The 20335-nt window shown below is 49.9% G+C and overlaps 1 protein-coding gene across 1 annotated transcript; it reads right to left on the bottom strand.

The window, feature by feature from the left end:
• Positions 1-1783: 1783 nt before the first annotated feature.
• On the bottom strand, positions 1784-19920 carry KLHL25 (kelch like family member 25). The gene is made up of 3 exons (XM_058033283.1): positions 19806-19920; positions 7925-9755; positions 1784-3215 (listed from the first exon to the last, which is right to left on the bottom strand). Exon 2 carries the CDS (start codon positions 9736-9738, stop codon positions 7969-7971), a length of 1770 nt encoding a protein of 589 aa, XP_057889266.1. The 5' UTR covers positions 9739-9755; positions 19806-19920; the 3' UTR covers positions 1784-3215; positions 7925-7968.
• Positions 19921-20335: the final 415 nt, after the last annotated feature.

Below are 20335 nucleotides of genomic sequence, written 5' to 3'. Positions count from 1 at the left end.
TCAGAGAGAGCTCATGGGCAGGCTCCAGCCAGGGCCAGAGGGTGGGAGGAAGGAGCTGCCTCCTGCCCCAGTTCTGCTGCAGGATTGGGCCCTGCAAAACAAAGGAGGTGTGGGATGAGCCCCCCTGCTCCTGCAGGGATCTCCCGGCACTCCATGGGGAAGATGTCTGAGCTCCTGACACCCCACAGCGAGGGCTGGCTACAGAGTGAGGGATTGTTTCCCGGGAGCCTGGGAACACACAACTCCAGCACCACCACCACACAGGATTCTTTCCTAAGAGCTCACTCCCAGACAAAGCTGAGCCTGACCTGCTGAGATGGCAAAAAAGCTCTTTTAAAAAGGAAAACAAATCACATTTACATTTCTACCCCTGCACCTCCCATTTAAATGCCAGCCCAGCTCTGGCTGTAGCTTTTTTGTTACATCCACTTCTATCTCCTGCTCCCTTCTTATTCTGTTGCTGCTAACCAAGAAACCTTTGTATTTCTCATTACTTCTAATTCCATAGCAACAGGTCGCTGCTGTCACAGCAGCTGCTGATTGCTTTTGAATTGTCTCTCAGGCAAGCTCCAGAATAAATACAAAAGAGCAGGTCCCTGCATGGCTCATATCAAAGCAAGCCTATTGCAAAGCCTCCCCAGCTGCTATTTAAAGTCCCAGAGTCGCATATGAAACCTGAATCAACAAAACTATAGGGGATTTCATTCACCTCCCCCCTCCTCCTCTTTTCCCCCTCTCCTGCTCATCAAACAGTAATTTCTACCCTGAATTGGTTTCCCAAAGGGGTCTTTAATGAGCTTTTTCTATGGAGCCTTACACTCATATCTACCCAGCTCACGTCAGCTAATGCTGCTGCCCACCCAGCTCCTGCAGGCAAGGGGACAGGATCCCTGTCTCCTTTGCAGCTCAGAAATTCAGCCTCCAAATCCCTTTGAGATCCTGTATAACAACACCCATAGGAAGTTTTGCTTCCCAAGCCCAACAGCCCCTGCTACAAGAGGAGAAGGCAAATACAAATTTGCCTGGTGCCGATTCGCTGCTCTGAGCAATCCCAGCCCTGAGCACAGCTGGGGCTGTTGGTCTCGTAGGGAGGGAAAACCCTCCCAGAATGTTCCCAGAGCAGGGCTGGATCTCCCTGTGCCTCTGTGTGCTCCTCTGGGATGGGGAGAGATGCACATGGAAGAGGAGCGTGGAAAGGAGCTCCAGCTGGAAAGCGCATCTCTCCTGTCACAAGGCCCCTTTCTTGGGAGCTGCAGCAGCCAAGAGAAGGCAAATAAGGAAAACAGAAGCATGAATTCTTCTTGTCTTCCTTAGAAATTACTGGCTTTCCCTGCAGGAGTATGGCTGTGTCTGCACTGGGCCCCTCAACCTATTTGGCAGGTGTTCTTAGCACTGCAGACTTGCAAATTCTCCTGAAACCATGGCACGGACGAGCTGAGTGAGAGCAGCTGTAGAACAGAGAGCCACATGATGTCCTCAGGACATGAGGAGCCCTGGATTTAATTCCCAGATCTACCATTAACCTTGGACAAGACACTTGACATTGTGCCTCAGTTTCCCAAGCACTGAAGCAATAATAATTACAGCTGGGCTGGTTGCTTTGGAGGCTGTTTGTGAACCACCCCACAGAGTGCCAACCCTGTTATTAGTCCTCGGCCCTGTTATTAGACCTAAATCCAACTTCTGAATGAAGACTCCTGTGAAAAACACACAAACAGTTTCCCAGATCATCATTTTTATTAAAGTTCACAAGCAGCTGAAGGGAAAAAAAAAAAAAAAAAAAGCTTAGAAGATGTAAATAAACGTCATCCAGCTCATGGCAGACTGGCAGTGTGGAACATGTGTTCTTCCCGGCAGCGACGGCACCTGCTGCTCCGAAAAGACCTCTGCTGTTTGAAGCTGTGTCAAGGCTTTTCGTGGCATTGCATCATTCAGCTGGCCAGGCTGCAGCCCAGCCTCATCCAGGGGTGAGAGGAGAGCCTGGAGAAGCTGGAGAAGTGCTGAGCAGGGAAGCAGGATGCTGGGGCACTGCAGGACCAGTCCTCGGCAGCGGTCAGTCAGGAGCTGCATCCCTGTACTGACAGCCTGAGATCCACGTGCCTTCCTCCACAGCAAAATGAGGAATGGCTCGGGCTGACGGCTCTTGGATGCATAATCCCAAACACAGTTGGCAGCCAGCGTGCGTGGATAACCTGGGGCAGCCTCAGCCCAAGCGCTGGCAGGCAACACGCCGTCAGAAACACTCACATCTCTCCAAGGGGAAGCCAGGCTGTGGGGAGCAGCAGGAAGGAGGGGGATCCCTCCCCAGCCCGCCCTGCAATGCTACCCTAATCCTCTTGCTCTCCCTCCTTGCTGGAGCCAAGGTGCCCCTTCCCAAGTGCTCCCCACTGCTCCCCTTTTTCTGCTCCTTTGCCAGTGAGAGCCTCACCCACGCGCAGGGAAGCTCAGCAGACCGGCTCTGAGCAGCAGTGGGCTTTATCTGGGGAATATCTCAGCAGTGGTGCTGCTGCCTTGGCACACTAACAGAGCCCTGTGCTCTTCCCAGCAGCTGTGTGTGGGGAGCTACCCAGCTTCTGACCAAATCACAGCAGCAAGGAAAGGAGGGGGAAAAATTTAAAAGGCCCAAAGTACAACCCAAAAGGCATCTGTCCTGTTTTGTCACAGTACATGGTGATGCTGGCAGCCATCCCGAGCTCCTATGTTTTAATATTTCAATAGCCATTGCTTCCATGAAATGGCCAGAGGATGGGGAGAGCCAGGTGCTCTCACCTTGTTCCCTTTAACAAACACTTCCAAGTCACCCAAGCAGCAAGCACTGCCAATGGCAAGTTCACTGCCTTAGAGAAAAACATATTAACATCTCTTAACCCCCCAAACTGAGTAACAAGAAGGGCTATCCAGCCCTGTTTGCTGAGGGATGCAGCCTCCATCTCCCCAGCCCTATTGGTCCATGGGAGCCCACAAGCCATCCCTGTGCCCAGCCTGGCAAGGCAGTGCTCTGCACTCCATCCCTGCACAGTGGCCAGTGAGCAGTGGTGGGGCTGGGTAGCCCTTGGTGACCCCTGGTGTGATGCAGGCAGGAGCTGTGCCTCCCATCCTGGTGCCAGGAAGGGATGTGGAAGCTGCCTCGGAGTCCTGTGCGGGAGGACAGGAGGCTCTCGGTCTCTGTGCTGGCTCCAGCCACAGGAGAGGGGACATGGATGTGACTCTGGCATCTGGGGAAGGAAAGAGAAAGCTCATTAAATGGTGTGGTGCCCAGCTCAGCCCACACAGGGCACTCACCCCAACTCCCTGAGGAGCTGGTTTATTCAGGAGTTGGGGTGTCCTTTGCTTGTGGAGGATAGGAGAGGGGCTTCAGCTGGGAAGGGCTCAGAGCCATGTAGCAAACTTCAGTGGACGTGATAAGGGAATGAAACATTGAGGGAAAAGATTTCACTTTTTATTATTTTTATTATTTTTAGGGCAAGGAGGAAAGCCCAAAAACTGGAACAGACAAAACAAGAAGACCCTTTTTCTCTTTTTCCACAGGTTCCTCCAAAAACATCCGTATCACTGACATTTCCAAGGGGTTGATTAATACAGTCTGGGGCCAAGCTCAGACTGCACATGTTTCCATCTGCCCAGGGTTAGGAAAAGCCTGATTTTCATCGACTTTCCTCCCCAGGCCAGCCACTCCCTTCCAACACTGCCTGATAAACTGGCTTCAGAGACAACCAGCCACTTGGAAAGAGCAGCAGCAGGCAGAAAAACTGCAATCCCTGTTTATCCGGCCTCCCTATTATACACATGCAAATGGGTTTCCCTAGGAGCCACCGGGAGAGAAACCAGCTGTGACTCTGTTCCAGGAATTCCAGCAGGTTGCAAGCAACCACCCACCCCAGCAGCATGCAGGTGAGCAGCAGCCTCTAGGAGCCAGGAGATATCCTGAGTTTTTTTTGGGCTGTTCTTTGCAGGTACACAGGGCTTGGCATGGGAAGGTGCCTTTCTGTGAGCAGGGCTCTGGATGGAGCTGGGAATGATGCATGCTGCAAGGTGAAATCATGTGGAAGGGCAGCAAGCAGCTGTAAAAGTGTCTTTGCAAAAAAAGGCTTGTTATCTACGCTGTAATATAATAACCAGGAGAAGCCATAGAACTGACCCAATTCCTGGTGAGTGTGGTGTTGGAATACAGCTCAAGGCCTGGCACGCAGCCTAAATCTTTGCAGGAGCTCTGGGGCCAAAGTTCAGATTTCAAGTGCCAGAACAGCCTCAAAACCCTTCAGCCTCAGTCACTCAGTGCCCACCCAAAGGCAGGCACCAGCTGCTGGTGGCATCCTCAGCTCTCACAGGAGCTTAGCACACACCCAAGGGCTCCAGTGGAAGCCACAAAATCGACTCTGAGATTCTGATATGCCCTAGGAATCAGTGCCTGAGCAGTGCTCAGCCACCAACCTCTGCTCCCTACAGTGAAGACTGTGAGGAGTGTCCTGTAAGAACCAAAAAGCACCTGATTAGGAACCTCTGGGCAGGGAACTTCTGGCTTCTTGATGCTACCTACAGGGTTTGGGTTGACCTGTTTGTTTGGAGATGGAAATTCCAACATCTCCACCCCAGGAGAGCATTTGAGGCTCAGGAGGCTGCACAGAGGGTTGCAGTGACCCCTCTTTCCAATTTGCCCTCCCTGGCTGGACCATGAAATCTGAAGTGACCATCCCACCCCCATCTGTGACTCTGCCCTGTGACAATCAGTGTCACACAGGACAGATAGTGTGGAGAAGCCACTTTAATGTGGAGACAGGCAGCTTGGAGAACCTGCTCCTGGTGCTGCCTGAAGTCACCTCTGAGGAGGGGTTGAGTTGTCCCCATCAACTGTCTCTGAACAGCACTGTGACAAACCACCCACCCCCTTCCCTGGGCTGTGCTTGTCCTTATCAACACAGAGTCCTGATTAGCCCCATGCTCATTTGTCATGTTCTGCCTCCCCTATGGCTCCACCACCCCGGGTGGGAGGGGATGAGGCTTTCACATTTCATACTGCTAATCACACTTGATCCCTGGAATTAACTGTGGGTAATAAGCACTAAATTAATGTCACACAGCCTCCCTGGCAGCAGTGCTGGGACCTCTGCTGAAATGTGTCCCTGCTCTGTCTGGGAAGGGCAAAGGCCATGCCCTGGAGGAAGCATTTCCAGCTGATCAGTTTTATGCTTCACAGGAAAGGCAGGCTGCGTGCTTTATGACCAACATTTGTCAAGGACAGACTATTCGGTTTTCAGGGACCAGTATATGGGCAGGAGGTTGTTTTTTCCATGAGAACAAAGTTCTGTCTCCTGCCATATGATTGCCCAGGCCTTTTTCCACCAGCCCACCTTGCTCTGCTCTGAGGGGTAGCTGCTCCTGAGTTTTTCCAGGTGAGAGCAAGCAATTCCATAGGAAACTGGACAGGTGCTGGCCAACCTGCCTTCTGGGCATCCCTACTTGAATAAGGAGCAAATTAGGTGTTTGAGCAGAGACCTTCCATGGTGGGAGCTGCAAACCAGAAAGTCCCTTGGTCAGACCTGCAATAGGACAACGGGGTGGACTGGATCATAGCCATAGGACCATACAGCCAGTTACCCCAGTTTTTGCACAGCCAGGACAGCCAAGGCAGGCACATGGGATGTGCACATCAGGGACATTCACTCACTAAATGAAATAAAACTTACTAAAAGAAAAAAAAAAACCACTCTAGAAAAATCATGTGGACAGACATTCTTTCTGGCAAGAGCTTGCATGTATTTTAAATAGTTCTTTTTACTGAAGACTGGAGGCAGAGCCAAAAAAGCACATAAAACCCTCACACAGTGACTTTTCACCAGTTTTATTTGCAGTTTCTAGTTTTCTGTGCTTGTGTCAGGCTCCCAATTACAGGGGGGAAAGAAGTATCAATGCAACCCCCACAAAACTATTTATTAGGTCTGAACAACCCAAATACAGTAGGGAGGAAAAAAGGTACGGGAGGAAAACAACATCACTGTGACTTTGAAGACTGTTTTTTATTTAGTAGCTGAGGAATTGACTCCCATCTCAAACTACCCCCTATTCCTACTCCCAGCCATGTGGCTGGTGTTGAGCTTTAATATTCAGACACATCTGCTACCAGAGAAAATTAACTGTCAGCTCTAGGATGGCTCTTAAAGGGAGGCCCCATTGACCTGAGCTGAAAATGATGGAGTCCTCACAGTCTTTGCTGCAATATTTAATAGCCAAGTGACAGTTAATTAGATTACTGAGCCACCGTGACAGATGCTAGGCAACGCCTGAGGAGGAGAATTTGGAAAGGCCATTATCTTACAGTGTTGGGAACACTTTAAGGTCTCATTTTAACCCTTTCCACTCCTGCCCTCATGGATGTCCAAGCCATGTTAAAACCAGGTGTTTTACAAAGGCCAGCGTAATGCCCTGGGTGGTTTTTTTCCCGCCTGAGAAAAGCAGGTGGTCATGTTGGGTTAATCCCTGGCTGAGGCACCAGGAACTCCTCCTTGGTTCCCAGCTGGCATCAAGAAAGATGATCACTGGGAGGTGCCAGCAATTTCACCCGCTGGGCGATTCCCAGGCACACCAACCACACCAAGTGGAAAGCAGGGAAGTGAGAGGGTGTTAGAGGGTTTGGGCAGCATTCCTTCTCCCCTGTATTAAGTGAAGTGGATTTTGACAAGTCGGTGGAAGAATTTCCCTCCCCACAGTCCCCACTTTCCAAATAAAACTGTAAGTGAAGCTTGTCAATCCCACACCCATAGTGAGGGATTCCCAGCTCCTTCAGCTGGCTGGGATGCAGGCTGCAACCACCAGAGCAGGGCTGTGTGTGCTGCTGGCACTCAGAAACCTGCACACTGAGCTAGCAGATGAGTTCCTGACTTCCTGGGAAGGTGATGCTATCTGAGTGCTGCCTGTATCACTATCTGCTTTCACAATGCAAGATGAGAAGAGTTTTTGGGCTTTGCCAGACCAGCTGTGTCTCAGCACAGGTTGGTGAAGACATGCAAAGCCCTGTGGAGCCACACTGACAACCAGAACAGCAACCAAACCCCCCACTGAGGAGGAGAGGGGAGGAAGCAGAAACCCTGTCCCAGGGGCACTGCAGGAGCACCTTCTCTGAGCAAGAGAAAATCAGAGCACCAGAATGAGACACAACATCGTGGGTTTCCACCAACTTTCTTATTCTCACACAACCCAAAACACTGATAAACACATTCTTCTTCTGGTTACAAAACCCCTTCCCTCCCACTCAGGTCTGACACAGAAGTCTCAGAAGTTCTGATTTAACAAGCAACTGTTTGGATGATAAATAAACACCAAGACCATCAAATGCACCATAGCTTCTGCACTTCTGCTTCTGCTGCCCACTGAAATGTAAACAGAGAGCATAAAAAGAGAACCAGAATTTGCTGGCATTCCAAGGGTCACCTGCCTACATATTCAACAGTGCTAAATACACCACCCAGAAAAATCAGCAAAAATATCAAACTACTGAGACATTTCAAAGCACTTTTGCCCTAGTATCTCCCAGCAGTCACATACAGTGTTTTTAGGAACCTTAACTCCCTCAGCTGCATGGAAACAGGATGTATTCCATGGTGAAAGCAGGTGTGGACTCACCACCACAGAAGGGTGAGGCTGGCACATCCAGCTACCTTGGAGCAGAAGGAGATGCCCCAACCGTCTATGTATATCCTAAGATACTGTGAGGATCATCTGGAAATAAGAGAACCCTTGGAACTATCTAGACTTACACTAGAGCACTGCAGAGCTGGTTGCTCTTTTCTGGCTCTGCATCCCACTTTTAAATTGGGATGAATATTTTCCCATAAAATTACTTCAAGAGCACCTGTGGCTTCAGCATGGTCTGTGGACATACAACTGAGGCAAGATGGTAATTTTTAATTTAAGAGGAGGAGACCCTTACCTTCATTGACCTCCTGGAAACAAGCCCCCAGGCCCTGCCCCTCATCACGAGGGCAAGTGCTTCCAGGTGCTGACAAAAGCCGTGGGGATGAGCGAGTAAGGCACCGTGGTGATACAGTTCCACGTGTCCGACATGGGGTCATAGCAGTCCAGCGTTTTGCACCTCTGGGTGCCAAAGTAGCCTCCCACCACATAGAGTTTGTTGCCCGAGGCCAGGGCGTGGCAGGACATGCGCTTGGCCGTCATGTCCCCGATGCGCGTCCACTGGTCGGTCTCGCAGTCGAAGCGGTAGGCGGAGGCTGCCGTGAACTCCGTGTCCCCTCCCATGATGAAAATCTGGCTGCCCAGGACGGCGGCCGCCGTGTAGCGCCAGGGCTGCGGGCACTCGGCCTTGATGGTCCATCGGTTCTCGGCTGGGTCGTAGCACTGCACTTTGGACACCATGTCGCGGTGGATGCTGGTGCCACCGAAGACAAAGAGCTTCAGCCTGGCGCTCACCACCGCGGCGTTGCTCACTCCGTCCCTCAGAGGAGCCACCATCATCCACTTGTTGGATATGGGGTCGTACTTCTCCACTTGCTTCAAGGAAACGGAGGGAGATGCAGGGAAGACCCCAGCTACTGCAGTGTGTCCACCAACCACATAGAGGCAGTTTTCCAATTCGGCTGAGCCATGCCCAAACCGAGCGATCAACATTGGGGCAGCTTTGGACCATTCCTCATGTACGGTGTCATAAACCCAAACATCTTTGGAGACCCCGTTCTCTGAGCCCCTGCCTCCAGTGATGTACACTTTGCAGCCGATGGCACAGGCACTAAATTCCTTCCGTGGACTCGGCAGGTCTGCTTTGGGAATAATTTCCTTGGCTTTGTGATCCACTTGGTAAATCTTATCACACATGAAGGTTTGTCCTCCCAGGATCAGCAAGGTGTGCCCAGCTTTGCGAGGCCTGGCACAGAGGCTGGTGACCACCCCATCATTCTGGAGGATCTTCTTCTTGCACTGAATAGCTTCATCCAGGACAAGCTTGTTCCTTTCATCCACCATGATCAAGTCCTCGCAAGCCAAGGCTTCCTTGAGGCATTCTGAAGGAAGCAAAGCCAGACGAACATTCCTCAGAAGTTCTGGGAGATAAGCCTTCCTCTCATCCAGGTCGTATTTCACCCACTGCATGACAGCCTTAAAGACCTTTTCTTCATCCTCGATTTCCAGCTCATCACTGGAGATGAGGTCGAGCAAAGTGTCCTTGGAAAGGTTGTTGAAGTCCTCACTCTTGTGAACAGTCTCAAAGTTGACCAGGCACATCCTCCAGGAGAGCTCATAGAGCCGCCGGCACTGATGAGCATCCGAGAGCAGCATCATGCCCAGGCAGTTGGAAGGGTAGAGGTTCTTCTCCAGGAACTCAGCTGCAGCATCTCGGACATCATGGAACTGCAGCATGTCCCCAGCCTCCAGCAGGGACTCGGCATTCTCCTCGTTGATAATGATCCGAGAGGAGTAAGCAAAGTCCAGCAGCAGCTCCAGCACCTCCGGGTGGAGGCTGTCATGGAAGTTCACCTCGTCATCCAGGCTCTCCCGGAGGCCGTTGCTGAACATGGCCTCGAAGTACCTGCTGGAGGCAGCCAGCACTGCACGGTGGCAGGGGAAGGACCTGTTCCCTGCCCAGAGGGTGACATCGGTGAACATGCAGTGCTTGCGCAGCGTGTTCAGGTGGGACAGGACGCAGTCCGGGTGGGAGGCCTTGTGGTAAAGCAGGATGTTCATGGAGCCGGTGCTGGTGCGGGATTTACGGTTCTCGTGCACGCTGACCGACATGGTGGCACAGCTCTTGCCTGCAGGGAGACAAACAGGGAAAGCATTATTCCCTCATCCTAACTGATACAAGGCATGGAGAACACATGCATTATGTGTTCTCCATGTTATCCAACACATGTTATCCAACCCTGGTACACGGCCAGTGGATCTCAGAGCTCCAGGTGACATCCCTGCGGCTCCTGCTCCATGGCTGCTCCTGCATCCTTTCCTCCTGCACCCTCGCATCCTCCAAAAAATCTAACTCAGGCTCAGCAGGGCAAGAAAGCAGAGCGGGGTGAAGGGGGAAATTCTGCTTTGGTTCCAACAAAGGAGCAACAAAGTGAGGCAATCAAACCCCAAACTTGGTGTAGATTGTTTCAACAGCCCCCAGAGGGTATTGGCAAACTGCAGAAGAGTTATTTTTCCTTAGAAAACAGCATAGAGAGAGCAGACTATCCAGGATAAAGGGCATTGGTCTGTTCTTGGCTCAGCAGAAATTAACTTTGGCTTCTGATTTTCATGTAGATTACTGTAGTTTAGGAAAAGCAACTGCTACAGGTTTTATTTACAAAATATTTAATTACCAGCAGAAGCCAAAGGTTTAAGCTGATTTTACCAAACCTATTTGTTGCACTGTTTGATTATAAAACTCACCAGATGCCTCATGTGACATAACCATTTTTCAGGACAGATTCTATTCAGAATAAGACAAGAGAAAGACAGAAATTATGGTTTTTTACCAGACAGGCAGAATCAAACACAAGGCTTTTATTAGCTACTATTTCACATTAGTGCTACCTGATACCAATCCTTGCCTGTAGAAGAAAACCCTTTTGGACTAATTAAATTAATACTACCTAGATGATAAAATCCAAGTCATTTACTCCAAAATACTTCAGCCAGCTGTATTTTTTGCTTCCCATGGAACTAAAGCAGACAGACACATACACAGGCACAGCCCTCTCTTACAGGAGAAAGTTAATACAGAACTTGTCCCGAGGTTTGAAAAATGAACCTGAAAAATTCAAAATGGGGTCAACCCTCACTCCCAGTCACTGAATTGTTTACACAAGACAGTCAGGGAAGGCTTTTTAGATGGGTTCTTTTTGTTAATGTTGGTTGGATGGGTTTTTTTTAAACTTGCTCTTCACAGGCTGAGATTTCTCAAGGGTCTCTCCAGCCTGTACACACGAGGTCTGCAGATGAGCCCAGCTCTCCCCAGCCAGCACTGGGGTCTTGGAGGAAACCACAAAATGCTGAGAGAATGGCTGCTGCGCTCCCAGGCTGCCAGGAGGTCACAGCCTTGACCTGGCACTGACCTGGAGCTGCTCAACCCTCCCACACTCCATGGGTGGATGACCTCAGGAGGAGGCAGATGGCCAGATAAGTCGCCTGACTCAGGCTCTGCTCAAGAACTTCCTGCCCCTGCTTCTCCAGCACCTCCAAAAGAGTTTGAATGAGACAAACAATTGTGGGCATGTTGCTCCTTCCCCACACGCTGTCAAGAGCTACTGAGGTTGGTCTTCTCAAGGCCTCACTCATTCCTCAGGGCTGTGTCACAGTCCAGGGAAAAGTCTCTGCGCTTCTCCATGCAGGAACAACAGCTTGCCCAAGCAGCCACAAGTCCTGCTCAGCCTCAGAGTGAGGGCAGAACACTGATGTGGGTTGTTGGGTGGGAAATGTCCATTTCCATGGCCCAAACTCTGGCAGCCTGGGATAGAGGCTGACAAGCGCAATTCACTCGTGACTGGAGGCTGTGCAGAAGCAAGGCTCCAAAACAGGAAGGAAAATGCCATTATGGAACAGCACTTTGAAGTGCATCAGAAGGAGATGTTTCCAACATCTACACCCAGCGCAGAACAACACTAATTTAAAGGGTTATTTGGATTCCCATGTCAGCGCCGAAGCGAGGAATACAAATGAAACATTTATAAGTCTGCTAAAAGCTATTGATTTAGGTTCCTATTCCTACAACCTCAGAAACCACCCTGCCACTGCTACAGCTTCCTTTTCTCACGCTCAGGTCAACTATTCACTGTTAACCTTTGATTTGCTTATGTACAAAAAAAGAAGCAACTTATATAGGATAGCTATGGAAACAAACACAGAGAGTGCAGGAAGGCAGCAATGATTTTTCTGACACTAAGATTAAAAGCACCTACTCAGAGTGGAAGGAGCAGGTCATTTAAAAAATTGAAATGTCTATATAAAAGCTGCAGCAAAGCCATTTTTTATATATACATACACATAAGGACATGTACATATATCACACATGTGCATACACACACATATATTTCAAATCTCAAGCTTCCAGCATCAAATATCTATCCCAGGGAACCTGGAGGCAAATAATATTTCTATCTTATATGTATTGAAAAATATCCAGGAAATAAATTGGCAGTCCAGTTCTCACTGCTCTTTCTATCATGTTCACTACAGGCACCAACTGACTCTCAGCACAGCTGGAATTCTGAAAGCTGAAGAGGCCACAGTCACAGCCCCTTTACTTGTCCTCCCCTGGAGTGGAGTTATGACACTGGATGTCACTGGTCACAGACAAGCAGGGCTAGACAGAGCATTAAACTGAAACTAAAGCAGCCCCTGAACTCTGGGGTGCAGCCATCTCACCAGAAAGCCTTGCTTGTGGTTTTCAGCAACACTCAAACAGCTTTGTCTGAGGGCTTCTTGGATCCTGCCATAGCTGGACACAAGCAGAAAAGTGGCAGACACTAATCCTCCCCCTAATAACTCCCCTCACTGCATGCCTCAGTCTACCAGAGACCTTGGCACCATCTCACCCATATCAGACAAACAGAAACTGCAGGCAGCAGCTACTTCATCTGGCAAATTTCTTCCAAAATGTAGCAGCTGACAAACCTCTGAAGCCTGTAGGCAAAGTGTCTTCTACAATTTCACAATGTGCACAGAATGGGTTAGATTTAAGCCATGTTTAACTGCAGCCATGGGCAGGCTGGACCTGTGACACATGCCCTTCTCTGAAGCAGAGGCATGCAGAGCACAATTTGGCCCCTACCACACTCCTTGCTCCCTTACCCAACAACTCAGCTAAAGAGAAAAAGCAGAACCACTCTGAATGAGGAGTACTTTACACAAAGCAACCTGTCAGTGGCCCTTGCCAAGCTCCCACCTGCTCTGTGAGAGCCTGGGGGTTATCAGAGCTCCCAGCTGCATCTTCCATCATGCACAAAGCAGTTGTGGAACAGCCATGTCAATGGGAACAGCAGAAGGCACGACCTGAACAAACTGGGGCTCGAATTTCTGCACGCTGCATTCATTTCTTTCCCCTCGAAAGGCAGTTATTGAAAAAATAAGTATCTGCTGCATAACCTTTAAAGGGATCTTACTGCACACAGAGGCAGATAATAATCCTTCTTCCATATGGATGAGGGCAGAGGGGCATCAGCTTTTTGACAGCTATCCAATGCTGACTGCTGGCTGAAGTATTCCCCTGGCTGTCTGCAGCCTTTGTGCAGCCAGGATGGGAAAGACAGGTTTTTTCCAGCAGAGCAAGATAAGGTTGCTTTGAAAATCCTTCCACTCATCCAGACAGGGCAGACAGCAATCCTGAAAGAGGGAAGGAGTTGGCTCAAGAAAAAAAGACCCCTCAAATCTCAGCTCATGAAGAAAACGCCCCAGCAGTCTCTCTGGACAGGACAAAGCTTGCAAAGAGAACAAGGGGAAAAACAAAAGCAGAGAGCTGGCCAAACTCCCCACATGAAGAACCACAGCTCTCCTGTCCGAGTGCCTTTTGCTTCCTACAAACCAGGAGAAGACTTTCCATCCCAGGCTGATGGGTCACCCTTCCAGAGCCCTGTTGGAATGGTCCTCTAGGAGAACCTCAGGAGACACTCTACCACCTCTTGAAAAACCCAAGTGCCTCTTACATGGAAGCTGTGTCAGGTCCTGTCCCCAATCACAAAAGAACTGCATATGAGAGAACAGCTCAGAAAGGCTATTGATACATGAACTATAATTAGCAGGCTTGGGGTTCCCCCTCCATCTCAAACCACGGGGCTCTCCACAAATCTCCAATTTCATTCACTACCTGCAGGGAATCACAGCTGAGATCCTGCTTGCTTTCAAGAGGACAAGATTTGAGAGTGATTAATATGCTCCCCAGTGGGATTTCAGGGAATCAAGAATCATTTCTACTTAGAAAAGCAAAATCACGGGGTTTATGAATGTTCTCCCAAGATCCTAAAGGCTGGCTAAACACCAACAAAGACCCCAAGTCCCATGATCCAAAACTGGCATTTTCTGTTTCACCCATGAGAGAAGCAGCAAGCAGAACACATTTCTTTTTGCACCACTCAACCATGAACTAATTAAAGCTGTAAATAAGTAAATCAATAAGCAGTAAGGTTCCTTGATAGCTCAGCTTACAAGACCTGGATGAAGCTGCTCAAACTACAGCAGAGTTTCATTCCCAAGAAGCCATATGGGCCCTCTATGCATGGGCTGTACTACAACATACAACAACACTCCTTCCAAATCAGAACAGACCCACCTGAAATGGCCAGTGACAGCAGGCATAAGGTTAATCTTTATTTTCTCTCCATCTCACAGTATCAACCCTGGTGGCTGACACACTGTCTTGAATTTAGCCAAAGTTTAACCTCTCCCTGAAAGTGGTGGGATTAATTCTCTTTTAATTAGTAATGTGCCTGCTCCCTCATCCCAAATATCTCATCCCAACAGCTCAATACTATTATACTCTTCTGTACCTTTCTAATGCTCATGGACTCCACCACCTGGTGCTTAGGCCAGCAGCATTATCCCAGGCCAAAATTACTGCTATAGAACCAATTTCTCCCTTTTTATTGTACAGAGTAGCAAAGTAGAAATATAAAAGTCACCTACTGTGTTGTCTTCACAGGGAAGAGCTCCTTGCAAAACTGCTTAGGAGAAAGAGCAGTGAGGCAACACGCTGTCAAACACAGAGCCAGATCAGCTGTGTTTCAGATGCAACTTCCCAGCACTGGTGACCATCAAAAGGTTTGAGAAAGGGGATCTGTTACATGCAGGCATTCACGTACTCAGAGGCAGCTCGAGCTTCAAAAGCAGAAAAAACCAACAGAAAACAGGAAAGGATGGTGGGGGAGAGACATAAAAAACAAGAAAGGGGAAGGAACAAATGTGAAGATGTTTTCTGATGATTTTCCTGTCCTTGCATAACACAGCAGACCGTCAGGTACACCGCTTGGAGCTGCTCGAAATGCTCAACACTAATAATGCTCTTCTGTCAAGAGTGCTTGAGATGAAAGGAATTGAAATTGCACCTGGCGTTTAGTGCAGCAGCACACTTGTTTCGTGTGGAGCCTGAGCTGCTGCCAGGTGGGCAGCACAGGACCTTCACTACATCATCTCCCAGGCATGCCCTCTGCTCTGTCCACACTGTGGGCCTGCATGCAGACTTTGCTCTCTTACAGGTCGGGTTCATCTCCAGCCATGCCAGTGAATTCAGTGGTTTGCCTGTGTCAGCCAAATTTGTTCCTGTTCTCTTCAGGATGACTAACACAGCAAAGATGCAACTGGGATTTTGCAGGCTGGAATTCAGACAATGTAACTGCTGTGAATCAGAGGGTATCGCTCTAGATTTGCCCTTCCTGACAAACTCTTGATGTTTCACCAGATTTGCAAATAGGCAAACAAAGGAAAGGCAGCTGACTCCAGCCCCCCCAGTGCAGAATTTCTGATCCTGCCCCAGTCTTTGAGAATGGGAGGCATCCTTATCATTTCTTCTCATTTTCTCACTTCCTAGTCTAGCCTGTACATCCTAGACAGAAAACAGAGAGACCATGTGAAAGGCTCCTTCTGTTGGCTCAGACAGAAACTGGGAGGTTTTCCAAGCCCAATTCTGTAGGCTCCAGGAATCAGATTGTCTGGAGAAGATCCGGGTACATATCTCAACATTTTGAAACTCAGTCTGAGTTTCATATCCCACTCACATTCTCATATCCCATCCCCAGCAGTACCCACCACTCCTCCCTTTAAACCCATGCCCCACTCTGAGCCTACAGCCACCACAAGAATCTAAATGCCACTTACTTGATAGAAAATCAGAACATTATTGCCAAGCTGAACCAATTAGTGAGATTCTTGTTTTGTCTCACAAAAGCATTCGTAAAAGGGATGTAGTGCCTCAAATCTATGGCATGCACTCATCTGAGTCAAAAGCAACCATGCACCAACCACAATAAAAATACCTGTAGGAAATCCTCTTTGCATGCAATCCATGCAGTTCAGGTATTGCACTTGCTACTCTGCAGCTGAGATACTCCAAAAAGCTTCCTGAGCTACCTGTGACACAATCAAATAAAGTTCATATTCACCACTAAGCACACTGGCTTTGCTGTTCCTGGGAATACCACGCCCTCCTACAACCACTACCCAAATTGGGATAAATAATGCTTTTAGCCACAGTCCAGGCTCCAAACAATAGCTTTTCACTGCTATGCCTTAACCCCAGCGGATCTTTTCAGAGCCTGTGATTCATTTCAGAGGCTGTGGTGGGGTTTTGTCCTTCCTGCTGCCCTCCAGCTCTGCTTGTGAATACATCCCATTCTGCCAGATCAATCACAGGCGCTATGCAAAATGAATGGGGGGCTGCAGAGGAGGCAAGAGAGTTCACAGTCCCCTCTTCCAAATTATACCCAAAAAGGCTCCAAAATGGGAATAGCCTACTTGATTGCAGCACCTACCCCAGCCCCATCTGGGCAGGATAAAGTCCTTTCCAAGCAAGCCAAACTTGCTAATGTGCTGCAAAGGCAAAAGGCCTTTGGTACTTCAAACACAGAGGAACCACATGCCACTTCCCAGAGAGGGTTTAGGAGATGAGATGTGGTGCACATCAAATTAATGCCAGAACAACCACAGCAGCTGCTGACTCCAGAGATCTTATTCAGATCCTCCCACTCTCCCAGCTCTGAGGCTGGCAGAGCTGAGTGCTCCAGCAGCCAGGCTGACCAAAAGCCCTGTCACAGATGCTCACACCAAACAGGTCTGTCTGCCTGCCTGCTGTCAGGGCAGGATTTCAATTTTGGGCCTGGCCAGTTAAGCTGGGGTTTTGTTTTGCCTTCCCCACTCCCCTGCCAGGCAGGAGATCATGGTACAACTGCCAGGTTTGCTTTGCTCATTTGCAATTCTGGCTGGAGTTCAGAGCTGTGGAGATGGGAGGCCCTCACGCCTCCTGAATGGATTAGCCCCTCATGCTGCTGGGCATGGGGGGACATCCATTCCCAAGTGACAGATATTGAAGGGTCTGGGGCTGCAAGACAGGCCATTGCTTATTGCCCTCTGGCTCTGGACAGAAGGAACAAAAAAACCTTTGATTTTTCCATTTTGGTGCTCACACAGCATCAAACCACAGACTCAGCTTGCAAGTTCTGTGCCACTGTGGCATCCCAGCAGCACCCAGGCTGCCCTGGGCATCCTGCACACCCCGCAACAGAGCAGAGTGACTGCCAGTGTGGTACAGTAATAAATTTACCTCACCACAATGTGACAGGCCATCATATAAAACTGGTAGTCTTTGCAAAGCCTAATGGTCAGCAAGCAGACAGCGGTTATGGGACATGCAGCATTCCCAGGCTGAAGCAATGGGGGAAAGACAGAGCTGTCTGTTCTGGCTGGAGTGATACTAATAGTCACTGTGGGGATATAAAGCTGATAAGCAAAGACAGAGAGATGTGATGGTGGTTAAAGGTCAGGCCAGGGGGCCTGGGGTAGCTTGTTACAGCTAAATGCTTCCCAGCCAGCATCCCTGCAGCCACTGCTTTCAGCAAAGCCAGCTATGCTCACTGCAATTCAACTCCAGCCTGTGAAAGAGGGGAGCAAACCTGGCCCAAGTGCTGACAGGGCTCCAAAGCTGCCCCTTGCACAGTCCCTGAGCACAGCCTGGCTGCCACTAACACCCTGGGCCAGCTCTGCCTGTCCTGCCCCACCTACTCGGGCAAGGCAAGGCGCTGCTCAAGGCTCTTTTGTAACGCTGCCACTTCCATCCACACCTCCAACTCTGCCCTCCTCTCCCACCTCCACAGATGGCCACATCCTGCCCTTCCTGTTTCACTCATCCACCTCCTAAACACTGCCTGAAACTTCCCCTGGACTGCTAAGAAGGATCTGAACTCCTGCAGGCTTTGGGAATGGCTGGTCACCGCCACAGGGACAGAAATGCTATCATAATTCACATGTGCATATGTACACACAGATATGCATGCACACACTCCTTATCTCCATACCAGGACATGTCCAGCACTCCCTCCAGAGCCAGAAGAACCATCTTATGGATCAGACTCATGCTCATTTTCACACACTTGGAATACATGTTATGCAATACCTTGTCATCTGTCCCCAAGCTGTTGCCTTCACAAATATATTTTGCCTTGTTCCTTCAGTCAAACCATTTTCAACTGGCCTGAACTCCTCTGCAAAAGCACATCTGAGACACCAATCTCCCTGCTTCAGTTACTTGAGCCTGCCCCAAACACAGCACGAGAGGATACCACACTCTGCACACATGCTGAGGCAGGAGGACTTCAGATAACAATCCTCAAATATTTGAGAAAATGAACGAGAAAGGAATGGGAAATTTAAGTTCTTCAGTGCTGAAGCTGCTGAGTCTCACATCTCTACATTATGGTGCAATTCTGCAGCAATTTTCACTCTGCTTTTAATTCTGAGAATCTTGTGCCACCCCACACAACCTTCCTGTTGCAGAGCAGACTTCCACCTATGCCTCCTCCCCAAGTGCTTTACTTGGGCTTATCACAAAGATAAGCCAGAGCAGATGGCTGGGGTTAAAGACACAAAAGAGACAAAATATGCTTTCAGACAGAATTTGATTTGCAGCAGAAAACAGCACCAGGAAAACAGAGAGGCCCCAGAAAGGATCCTATAGCATTAAGGAGTCACTCTTTGAGAGATGCACAGAGAGCAGAACATACAGGAGAGCTCAGGAGCAGAGACAAGAAAGCAGAAAGGAGAGCTCAGAACTCTGGACTGAGACTGTCACCAGGGCAGCTGAGCCAACAGCAGCAGCTGGCCACCAGCAGAACACATGGGCTGTGTTACACATCTCAGGTTGCTCCTAAGGTAACTTCAATAAAAACAACTGTCACAAGATGCAGGAAGGAAGAAGGAAAAACAAGGGAAGCTGTCAAAGCTTAAAGGTTGCAGAGCTGCTTGTTTTTCTCTAGTGGCTCTGGATCTGTCCTGGAGAGGAAGAGGTACATTTGGAGGAAGGCTACAAAATCCCACAGCACCCTGGCTGAGGAAATCTCTCCAGCAGATCACAAGAGAACCCAGGCAGAGATTGCCAGGAAAGGAAAACAGAGCAGTCATGACACTTGGACTCTCCACTGGAATAGTATGAAACATTCAGCTGTCTGCTTATGCAAAGCTGAGGGCAGATTTTCCAAGCACAGATCTGGCTGATCTAAACCCCCTACCCCAATAATCACAAGTGAAGAGATAAAGAAAATAAAGACAAAACAAATTTAGACAACACAACTACCAAATAGGCTCTTAACTTTTTTAAATGTGAAGGGGCCTGTGAGGACAGGAGGAGGAGGAAGAACTATTTTTCTCCCCTGTCAGCTCAGCTCTGTCACTCACACAAACCTGCTCACTTCTCTCGACAGGCTTGTTCAAACTGATTTAATACTGATTTCATCCGAGCCCATGGAAGTTGTGTCCCTCGGAGCACTGTTTTGAGATATTTGTATACACAGGGTTGAAAGAGGCAGAAAAAAAGCAAAGCAAGAAGCAATGCCACCTGACTTTCTCATTAATGAAATTAATAGCTGAGGTTTAATATTTATTAACTTTTTTTTTCTGCTTTGGAAGTTAGAAGACCTTCCCCTCCCTAAACCTTTTCCTCCCGCTTCCTGCCTATGGAACACGACGCTCCAAAGCCCCAACGAGCCTCGGGCCGGTACCGGGGGCAGCACTCATGGTCCCTCCTGCCGGGGGCCGGCCCATCCCCGTCCCCGCGGCTCCGAACCCCCGCAAGCCCCGTGCTCGGAGGGGTCTGCCAGAGGCGCGCGAATCCGAGGGAGAACACTCACCGTGGCTTGGCCGAGCGGAAATCTCCGTGAGACGGGAAGCCCCAGCGCGGGGTGCCAGGGACGCGGAGATCGGGAATGCGGGGCGGGAGCGCGGAGCGAGCGCGGAGCGAGCGCGGAGCGGGCCCGGCGCGGCCCCGCGCACAATGTACCCGCCGGGCGGGCCCGGCCGCGCGTGGGACCGCGAGGGCGGGGCTGCCCGCCGCCGCCGACACCAATCAGAGAGCGCTATTCCCGTGACGTCTCATTTCGCCACGCCCCTTGCGAGGGAAGCGACCAATAGGAGAGGGGGAGGACGGTTTGTGGGCGAGGGGACGGTTTGTGGGCGAGGGGGCGGTTTGTGGGCGGGGCGAGTCCCGTCGCTAAGGGCCGCCTTCCGCTGGTACGGCCCTGCCGAGCTGCGGGCGCTCGGTGCCGGCCCCGCGCCGCTTGCTGCGGGGCTCTCCGCGAACGGCCCGCGCTGCGCTTCGGCCCCCTGTGCAGGCAGCTCTGGCACCAACCCGTCCCGCTGTGCCCCGGCTTTTGCCCCCGCA

Source organism: Melospiza georgiana, chromosome 13, assembly GCF_028018845.1.
Source record: "Melospiza georgiana isolate bMelGeo1 chromosome 13, bMelGeo1.pri, whole genome shotgun sequence".
NCBI lineage: Eukaryota > Metazoa > Chordata > Aves > Passeriformes > Passerellidae > Melospiza > Melospiza georgiana.
The sequence above is the reverse complement of the archived record's forward strand: the minus strand, read 5'-3'. Positions and strand labels throughout refer to the sequence as shown.

What these genes read in the sequence shown, in the direction of transcription:
- KLHL25 (XM_058033283.1), bottom strand. Translation starts at nt 9,738, where the DNA reads ATGTCGGTCAGCGTGCACGAGAACCGTAAATCCCGCACCAGCACCGGC.